This window comes from Gastrolobium bilobum, unplaced genomic scaffold (genome assembly GCF_033153095.1).
Source record: "Gastrolobium bilobum isolate Gb01-03AN ecotype WA unplaced genomic scaffold, APGP_CSIRO_Gbil_v1 utg7782, whole genome shotgun sequence".
NCBI lineage: Eukaryota > Viridiplantae > Streptophyta > Magnoliopsida > Fabales > Fabaceae > Gastrolobium > Gastrolobium bilobum.
Genome location: NW_026899380.1, coordinates 74446 through 85128, shown reverse-complemented (window position 1 = coordinate 85128; position 10683 = coordinate 74446). Strand labels below are relative to the sequence as shown.

Sequence of the window (10683 nt, the reverse complement as noted above, 5' to 3'; positions counted from 1 at the left end):
TTTTTTAATACTTTTACACACTTCCCTTTTACACATGAATAAAAATCAAACCAGAAATTCTGAAGTATACTTGCTCAAGAAAAAGTATGCCATGATCGATAAGGGTAACCAAAAGTTGCATTGCAACAAATTCAGTATCAATTTTAAACTGCCCTTCTTCATGCTTGAACAGATCGCTAATATTTGAGAATCATGACCATTTCTCATAAAATCCACTAAAGTAAAGAAATTATCAATGGCCTTCATAGGCTTCCTCATCATGCCCTCACGAAATAGTGTATGCAAGCCATTGTTCTCAGATACTTGTGATACCTTTGGCCATCACCACCAGAGCTCAGCAAATGCTGTCCATACTCAAAAGCTAAGAAACTGATTGTTCTATTCATCTTTAGAGCAACAACTAATTCATTTTTTTTTTTGGTTGAAAACATACAAAACAATAAAATATATCCTTTATTACCCACGAAGGATATCATTTGAGAATCAGGGAGACACCTCAAAAACTACCATACTCTTCTCCTTACCAACCAAAGGACCTACTCTTTTAAATTCAACTTTAGCCTCAACTAAATAAATAAAACTTTTAAGTGGATACACACCAACAAAAGTTGATACAAAAAAAATGGTTTCCATTAATAAAATATTCAGCCATACAAGATTCACCCATACATCTGCTAGAAAAAACAAACTAGCACCACAAGAAATAGAAAATTGGAATTTGTCATCTAATATAAACATCTTGTAAGTTGTAACAATCAATATCGCTCGCGGTTCAGGGACATTTCTCATGAGGATGGCATCTTGGGTAGTTCCAGCAATTTCCACACTGTCAGCAAACCGTGTCTCCAGTGAAAAAAAGCCCACCAGGACCTATTTCTAATGATTGAACTTCTTTCTCGGCAAATATTCGACCCATCTCAGAAAATCTGTAAAAGTAGACATGGTAAGGGACTGCAACAGTTTCCCAACGCAGATATATAACAAAAACTGTTACTGAACAAAAAGGACACAAGTTTGAGTTCACTTACGATGGCAATTCATACAGGTGAACTGAATTGTCTCTGCAAGAGCAAAACAGTATATTCTTGTCTTCTGCATCAGTCATCCCACTAAGTGCAAGAACACCCTATAATAAAAGTACAAAGTATGTAAATGGTGAATCAACTAAGTACTTCTCTACCAATTATAAAAAAATATCTACAAATGAAAATACAACCCAATGATATTTGACATAAAATAAAAACTTTACTTTATGCACAGATGTTATAGTGGTAACGCAACTCACATTTTCCTCAGAGTGCGTATATGTCACTTCAAAAGTTCCCTCTTCGGTGGCAGTCCAGACCTTAATTGTGCAGTCGTATGAACTTGATAACAAATAATTGTGCCAACAAATAAGGGATGTGACTATGTCAGTATGCCCATTGAGGGTCATTTTACACTCTAAAGTATCAAGGTTCCAAACCTGAAGAAAACAAGTTAAAAAATAATCCTTTCAGAAAAATTACAAAGTAGAAACAAGCAACATGAGTTGAGTAGCTAAGATAGAAAAACAGTATGCAGCCTGAGATTCATAATGAAGAAAACATCAACCAAAAAACACAAAATTAGTCAATTTCAACGTTACACGGCAGAAAGACCAAGAACATTTTAGCAATTACTATGTCATTACGAAGAACTAAAAAGATGGTTTTAAAATTGTTCAATCAGTGGCCCAGTGAAATCACCTATCTTTTAACATGCTCCACATGGAGTACAACATACATTTAAAAGAAAATAAAAAATAGAAATGTTGAGGAACAATATACATACCATTATGCTATGGTCCATGGACCCAGAGTACAGCTTATTTCTACCAACAGTCAGACAAACCACAGCTTTAGTGTGGCCACTTGGTGATTTAATCAGTTCAAAAGGGGAAATAGCTTCAGAGCTGCCTCTCCATGCAGAAATTACACCATCCTACAATTAAAATCATCGGATGACATAAATCGACAGTTACAGAATAGAGCTGTTCAAAAGTAAGAGAGAATTCTGATTATTAATTACAGAAAGGAAAAAAAGTCTAAATAGTAATAAATAAAGACCATAAACCGCTGTATGGGAAGTTACCTCTGCTCCAGCAAACAGTGTATCATTGCCAACAATCATGGCAAGAACTTGCCCCTTAGGACCATTAAGAGTAAACTCAGAAGCAGTCTGAATATTCCAAGCCTTCACAACAACCAGAACCACATTATCAGCTTACATGTAATAATGCTACTATATATAAGACATGACAGCACAATGAAACAACTCGAAAACTGAAGTTAGAGCTTACCCTTACAGCGCTCCGCACCCCAACAAAAACCCATGGGCTCTCACTGATGAAGGAGGTAATTTCAACACCAAGATTTATCACATCAGCACATCGACCAGAATGACAGTCCCACATCCGAACTGTCCCATCAACGCTGCCAGAATAAAGTTTATCTGATCCAACTGGAAGTGCAATCCCAGTGACAACCTATTGTCAAAAGTTTTAGTTTAAGTAAATATTAACATAAAAGAAAACCACAAAATTTTTAGCATTTCCTAGGAAACTTGGGTTTGCACCAATCGAAACCATAAATCCAATATACAATAGAAGAATATAAGAAGAAGAGTATATATTAAGAGTAGATTTTTTTTTTGCAACGTTATTAAGTAAGATGGTGTGAATGGAGTTCTTCTAAACGAATACGAATTGAGATTTTTTACCGGAGCGCGAAAATAGGATCCACACAAGGAAAAACACTTGCCATTTGTTGGTTCCACATAATCCAAATAAAAAGGTAATTTGTTGTTACAATAGAAGAAGTGATATCGATTATTCAAGAATCGAAGTCGAAAGAGTAATTTGAAAAACAATCCGGCTCACTCTTGGTTCATTTGGATGTTGTTGGTAGTTCCCAATTTAAACACCATATAGTTCAATTATAAAACTCAGTGATTATAATTAGTAATTATTAAAAGTATCAGTAAAAAATTAATTCAGATGACATATCAAGTTTAATTGAATTAATTTAGATACCCATCCTAATATACAAACCAATGCTAATAAAGAACAATTCTACAAAACACAGCATTGATATACATGCACGTGTTTGTTGTACTGAATACAAAAAGTGAGTATTAGAAAAAGAACCTTCTCATGCTCTTGAAGGTTTGCTACTTTGGAAAGCCTATCACCATAAAACCATGAATGTAAATTCTGGCACTGGTCACCATGTGCGCAATTGTCCTTCATCCAGTATCTGCAGATGCTTTGTGACGGCTTTTGAGAAACCACACTTTCGGATGAAGCCACACTTTTGGACTGAGAAGCCACACTTTTGAACTGGGAAGCCACACTTTCAGATGAAGCCACACTTTTGGACTGAGAAGCCACAGTTACATTTGTCCCATCTCCTCCATCATCATTATTTCTAACATATACTCTCCTTGATTTATACCGAGGGATCTTCTCGTAGGAAGAATTGGGCTTCCTTTGATAAAGTTAAATGTAAAAGAATATGTTGTATATTGATCTGTGTCAGGGAGTTACAATATATAGAGACCCTAATGGGCTTAAGTGAAAGGCCCAAACCTAATCCTAATACAGTCAGAATATTTACGGATAAGACGGAATCCAATCATATCTAATCATATCTAATCGTATATCATATCTAATATTCTAACACTCCCCCTCAAGCTGGTGCGTATATATTATGAGCACCAAGCTTGTTACAAATGTATTCAACCCGAGGACCTCTAAGAGCTTTAGTGAAAACATCTGCTAGTTGATTAGACGAGTTGACAAAAGCTGTCTAGATTTCTCCTGACTGAATCTTTTCCCGAATGAAGTGACAATCAATCTCTATATGTTTGGTCCTCTCATGAAAAACAGGATTAGAGGATATATGTAGCGCAGCTTGATTATCACAGATGAGTGTCATGGGTTGTTTCTGTTCACAAAGATGAAGCTCCTGAATCAACTGCTTTAACCAGATCAACTCACAGGTAGTATTTGCCATTGCACGATACTCAGCTTCTGCACTAGATCGGGAAACAACAGGTTGTTTCTTGCTTTTCCATGAGAATAAGTTTCCTCCGAAGAAGACACAATAACCAGAAGTAGAGCGTCTGTCCGAGGGTGATCCTGCCCAATCGGCATCTGAGTAACCACAAATTTCTGTATTTCCTTGATCCTAATACAACAAACATTTTTCTGGTGCTCCTTTGATGTATCGGAGGATCCTCACAGCAGCATCCCAATATGAATCACAAGGGGAATCAAGGAACTGACTAGCCGTACTGACAGTGAAAGAAATATCTGGCCTAGTCACAGTAAGATAATTGAGCTTCCCAATCAGCCTTCGATAACGTCCAGGATCAGATAACGGCTCCCCTTGTCTGGGCAATAACTTAACATTAGGATCTATGGGTGTATCAACTAGTTTACACCCCAACATACCAGTCTCTTCTAGGATATCCAAGGCATACTTCCTTTGACAGATAGAAATGCCCTGTCTAGATTGCGCCACCTCAATTCCCAAGAAGTAACGCAGCTTCCCAAGGTCCTTTGTTTGAAATGCACTGAATAAATGTTGTTTTAACTGACGGATTCCGTCTTGATCACTTCCTGTGATGATGATGTCATCAACATAGACTAACAAATAGATGCACTTGTTAGGAGATGTAATCCTATAGAATACAGAATGGTCAACTTTACTGCGAATTAGGCCAAACGCCTGTACAGCAGAACTAAAGCGACTGAACCATGCTCGAGGAGACTGCTTGAGACCATATAAGGATTTTGGAAGACGACATACCTTCCCAGACTCCCCCTGAGCAACAAAACCAGGTGGTTGCTCCATGTAAACTTCTTGTAGATCACCATGAAGAAAGGCATTTTTGATGTCAAGTTGAAGGAGTGGCCAGTGACGAACAGCAGCAAGGGCAAGAAATAGGCGGACGGACGCCATCTTAGCGACTGGAGAGAATGTATCGCTATAATCAAGACCAAATATTTGAGTAAAACCCTTGGCAACTAAGCGTGCCTTGAGACGATCAACATGGCCATCAGGTCCAACTTTCACAGTAAACACCCAGCGACAACCAACTATAGACTTCTCTGGAGGAGCAGAAACAAGGTCCCAAGTGCCATTGGTATGAAGTGCGGTCATCTCATCAAGCATCGCTTGGCGCCATCCTGGATGGCAAAGTGCTTCACTTGTGGTCTTAGGAATAGAAACAGAAGAAAGACTAGAAACAAAGGTGAAATGAGGAGGAGAAAGACGATCATAGCTCAAGAAGGTATAAAGAGGATAAGGCTTACGAGTAGTACGTGTACATTTTCTTTGAGCAATGGGAAGAGCCTCTGGTGAAGGATCCGGAGGGGAAGAATCAACTGCAGGGGGCAATGAGTCAGCAGGGGTCGAGTCGACTGGAGGTACTGTGTTACGACGCTGATAAGTGAGAAGTGGACGGTTCTCAGGTACTGGAGCAATAGGTGATTGCTTATCTGGAGTAGAAGCACCTGCATCTGGCAAAGACAAGTCAAGAAAAGGAACAGGAAGAACATGATCAACTTGTGACAATGGAGATGGGATAGAATTAAAGGGTTGTTGATCAAGAAAGGTGACATCAGCGGAAACTAAATAACGCTTGAGATCAGGAAAGTAACAGCGATAACCCTTTTGAAGATGAGAATAACCCAGAAAAATGCATTTAAAGGCTTTGGATGTTAACTTATCCTTACCAGGAGTGAGATCATGAACAAAACAGGTACAACCAAAAACATGTGGGGATAGAGGAAAGAGAAGAACATCCGGAAACAATAAGTTATGAGGAATATCATTATTAAGCACACATGAAGGCATGCGGTTGATGAGAAAGCAAGAAGCAAGGACTGCATCAGCCCAGAAGTGAAGAGGAACATGCATGTGAATAAGAAGAGTCCTGGCAATCTCAATGAGATGTCTATTCTTACGTTCAGCTACTCTATTTTGTTGTGGAGTGTGAGGACAAGTGGTTTGGTGTAAAGTACCCTGTGTGGCTAAGAAATGAGAAAAGTCAACAGAAACATATTCCTTAGCATTATCACTACGTAAAATACGAATAGAAGCACCAAATTGAGTATGAATTTCAGCAGAAAACTTTTGATAAATAGAAAACAACTCAGAACGGTTTTTCATTAAATAAATCCAAGTACAACGGGAGAAATCATCAATAAAGGTAACAAAATACCGAAAACCTAAAACAGACACACTTCGACTAGGACCCCAAACATCTGAATGAATAATTGAAAAAGGAGCATCAGCTCGCTTATTGACACGATTAGCAAAGGAGGAGCGGATGTGCTAACCTTGCTGACATGACTGACAATCTAAAGTTTGAAGACCGGATAAAAGAGGAACCATCTTCTGCAATTTCGCAAGACTAGGATGCCCGAGACGACTGTGGATGAGTTGTGGAGATTCTGTGAGAGAACAAGCAACTGAAGGACTCGGCACATCAAGGTAGAACAGACCCCGTGACTCACGGCCCACTCCAATCATTTTCCCCGTACCCGGGTCCTGCACAGAAACATATTGGTTTGAGAATGTGACAATACAATTAAGAGAATTGATCAATTTACTAACAGATATTAAATTATAAGGGATGTGAGGAATGTAATACACAGATGTCAAGGTCAATGAGGAGGTTGGACAGATTTGTCCAATCCCATGAACGGGGGCCTTAGTTCCATCGGCAAGAGTAAAAGAGGGTAAATTTTCAGAATATGTAAGGGAAGAAAAGAGTTCCTTATTACCACAGAGGTGATCAGTAGCACCTGAGTCAAATATCCAAGGACCAAGTGATGCAGAATGAGAAACACAAGCAACAGGATTACCAGTTTCTAAAGCGGAGGCCTGAGATTGAGGAGAGGACTTCCTGAGAAGGGCCTAGAATGCTACATATTCTTCAGAGGAGAGAGAGATTGTACCATTTGAAGCAGTATCCGATTGAGCTATATTAGCAGCAAAAGAAGGTTGCATGTGAGGATACCTTGTGTAGCAGCGTTCCTCATAATGACCAAGTTGCTGACAGTAATGACAACGAGGTCGCTGACCACGTCCGACTGGACCTCCTGGGCCACGGCCTCCTGGGCCACGGCCTTCTGGGCCTCTACCACGACCACGTCCACCTCCAATATTCCCGCAAAAATCAGTACGAGAAACTAGAGCAGTAGAATCAACAGCAGAAAACAATGCAGGAGCAGATTTCTTATTCAAATTCAGAAGACGCTGATACGTCATGGATAGATCAGGCTCCCCACTAGTCAAGATAGTATCACGAACATTATCATATTCTTCGGAAAGGCCAGAAAGTGTGGCAACCATAAAGAGACGTTCCACCTGTTTCCGATATGCAGTAGCATCAGTAGGGTAAGGCAACATATCCAAATATGCCTGAATCAAAGAGCGACTCTTGCCAATATATGTCTCCATCTGAATGTCAGATGATTTGCTCAATTCCATAAACTGAGAGATGATGAAATAGAGTTGCTGAACATCATTAGTGTAGAGGTTTTTTGCTTCCTCCCATACTTCAGTGCAAGTTTGAAAGGAATAAAAGATATCCAAGACGATCGGATCAATGGATTGCCAGAGGATACTCAGAAGCTGGTTGCCAATCTTTTCCCAATCAGACTTGTCCTCCTTAGGGACATCAGTAGACTTAGTCGTGAGATGGTTCCCATATCCTTGTCCAAAGAACCAAACTCGAACAGAGGTGGCCCAGTTCTTGTAATTAAGAGATCCCTTCAATTTTGAAGAGGTAATGGACCCAATATTGGTAGAGATGATATTGGGAGAATTTCTCACAGGAGGAGATGGAAGACTTGACCTCCGAATGAATTGCAGAGTTTGCTGCCATAGTATTAAATCACAAAGATATAAACCGAATAAAGAGAAACGAACCTGATCACCAATCAAGAAGAGGTGCGCACAAAAAGTCAGACCCACAAAGAACCAACCACAGATCCAGAAAGAGGAGGAGAAGACGAGCTTCTCTGTCCAAGACCGGCCGGAAAAAGCCGCAGGAATAGTGCTCACGCGCCGGCAGAAGGTGGCGCGTGAAGCCCACGCGCAGAGAAGACTGGAGGCGCGTGAGAGCGCGTGACAACTCCGATGGTGGCCGGACTTCCACAGAGCAGGTCGCCGGGAGGAGAGGGTGCTGTTCGCGTTCGTTCCAGACTGAAATCTCGCCGGAAAAGTACTCCGGCAGCCTGAACAGTGGCTGATGGTGGCTCCGGTGACTGTTTGGGGATGTGGACACGTGCAGAAGATGCCTGGAGAGGACTTACAGTCCTTGATGGCTTGCCGGAAGGACGCACGACAAAGAAAAGATGACTCCTAAGCAGTGGGCTTAGGTTTTAAAGCGAAGAACAAGATTTCTAAGCGGAAGCGAGGGTTCCCAGAACGAAATAGCTCTGGTACCAAGTTAAATGTAAAAGAATATGTTGTATATTGATCTGGGGATAGGTTATTGTGCCTACTCCTATTTTACCTACTTTTGCCTACCTCTTTCGTTACGTTCGATTACCATCTCATCCAACGATCCATATTTGTGATATAAAATAAACCTTTTTTTCCCTTTTTTTTCTTCTCACTTTCTTCCATACCTTTTCTCTCTCCTCCCCTTTCTCTCTTCCTCTGCCATATACCTAATTTTTTTCCCTTCTGCCGTCGTGGACCTCAATCTCCTGACAAACTGTTCGATTCTAATGATATTTTTAATCCTTATAAATTAATACGATTGAATCGATGACTAACAAAGAAGTTTTGATGTGATTCAAAGCGGTGGTGCCACAAGGTCGATCTGTTCACAGAATCCTCCTCGTCTCTGCTTCAATATGTCGATCTGTTCTTCCACATGATAGATACTCTTAATTTCTAATAATTAATTGGCTATCCGTATCAACATAATTGTTGGAATGGCACCAATTAACCCTCTTTCCAGATTTTTCCAATATCAATTTTTTTTATTCTTTAATTTTTTTTATTTATTTTGAATCTTTTCCAACTCTGCACAGATCTTTTGAATCACATTAAAACTTCTTTGTTAGTCATCGATTCAATCTTATTAATTTATAAAATTTATGTTGTTCTTCAGATCTAAAAACTTGTTGTGATTTTTCAATCCATTGACACTGGTAATTTGATAAAAACTGATTCAGAAGGAGAAAATTTATATTACAATAATAAAAACAGAGACTAATGTATATTGACGATGATTTCAAATGTTGTGGTAATTGATTTCAAATGCTTCTGCGCCGTTCACCTGAGCAGAGATTAACAATAAAGGAAAAAAATAGGTATATGGCAGAGGAAGAGAGAAAGGGGAGGAGAGAGAAAGGGTATGGGAGAAAGTGAGAAGAAAGAAAGGGAAAAAAAAAGTTTATTTTATATCACAAATATGGATCGTTGAATGAGATGGTAATCGAACGGTAACGAAAGGGGTAGGCAAAAGTAGGTAAAATAGGAGTAGGCACAATAACCTATCCCATTGATCTGTGTCAGGGAGTTACAATATATAGAGACCCTAATGGGCTTAAGTGAAAGGCCCAAACCTAATCCTAATACAGTCAGAATATTTACGGATAAGACGGAATCCAATCATATCTAATCATATCATATCTAATATTCTAACATATAACAATAAGCATTCTTCGCTTTATAATAAGGAGCAGATGGTACGGGTACTGGTGTTTCTCCGTGCAAAAACCTGCAAGGGTTTCTGTTGCATCTTCCAGCAAGCCAATACGCACATGTTGTCCCAACAGTTCGTTCAGTCCTCCTTGCCACTTTCATATCCATAATGCTCTAAAATAACAAACATTCAAGTACCATCCCAAATCAGTCACTCAATGGTATCAATAAAATCCTCCATATCCCATGCTTTCTTCCATAACCTCAATAAAAAACAACAAGCCGCATAATCATTCCCCCATCGAAAACCCAGAACTTCAGCCACTACAATAAACTAAACGACAAACACTGAAACAAAAAGTAAGGCAGAAAACTCGATCGCCGAACTTCGGGTTCGTCAACGTCAAAACCCACAACAGAGTTGGACGAAAGACCAATAATTTAACCTTGTTAAGCCGGCTTAATAGCCGCTACCCTAAAACCCCCTAAATTACCGTATCGCCGATCCTTCATGAAACCCTAATAAATAAATTAAAAGAAACCCTAAAATCGAAACCCCAAAAGTTCCACGAGGGAAGCGCGTAAAATCGAAACCCCAAACCCTAATTGCAGAGAACATAGATTGTTGCAGATGATCCATAATAGAAAGAGATAACCCTAAAAGGGATATTCACGTGCGAAGAAGAAGCAAACCTGAGTGGTGAAAACGCAGCGAATCGTTCAGAGTTCGAAATCGTGATTTATGGGAACAAACGGAGAAATAAGGATTCGGAAGCAAATGAAATGTTTTACGTTTCTATCACTGTGATGTGAGGGTTATTTATTCATAGACTAAACGCGTTTTTAACGGTCGTAATCCTTTCTTTCTTTCTTTTTAATTTGAAATTTGAAATGCTTGAGAAATATCGATTTCATTTTTCACAACAGTTATTTACCTTGCTTCTAATTTATTGTTAAATATGATTTTCTTCGCTTTGTTATTATTAAC

The 10683-nt window shown here is 39.4% G+C and overlaps 1 protein-coding gene across 1 annotated transcript; it reads right to left on the bottom strand.

The window, feature by feature from the left end:
- Positions 1-614: 614 nt before the first annotated feature.
- On the bottom strand, positions 615-10382 carry LOC133290070 (zinc finger CCCH domain-containing protein 48-like). Its single transcript, XM_061488126.1, has 9 exons — positions 9697-10382; positions 3389-3506; positions 3167-3295; positions 2321-2506; positions 2113-2214; positions 1813-1962; positions 1286-1465; positions 1029-1126; positions 615-926 (listed from the first exon to the last, which is right to left on the bottom strand). Exons 1-9 carry the CDS (start codon positions 9861-9863, stop codon positions 830-832), a joined length of 1227 nt encoding a protein of 408 aa, XP_061344110.1. The 5' UTR covers positions 9864-10382; the 3' UTR covers positions 615-829.
- Positions 10383-10683: the final 301 nt, after the last annotated feature.

What these genes read in the sequence shown, in the direction of transcription:
- LOC133290070 (XM_061488126.1), bottom strand. Translation starts at nt 9,863, where the DNA reads ATGGATATGAAAGTGGCAAGGAGGACTGAACGAACTGTTGGGACAACA. An exon ending in ATACGCACTCTGAGGAAAAT is followed by an intron (nt 1,127 to 1,285) that starts GTGAGTTGCGTT and finishes CTTTTATTATAG; the next exon opens with GGTGTTCTTGCACTTAGTGG. An exon ending in CACCTGTATGAATTGCCATC is followed by an intron (nt 927 to 1,028) that starts GTAAGTGAACTC and finishes CTACTTTTACAG; the next exon opens with ATTTTCTGAGATGGGTCGAA.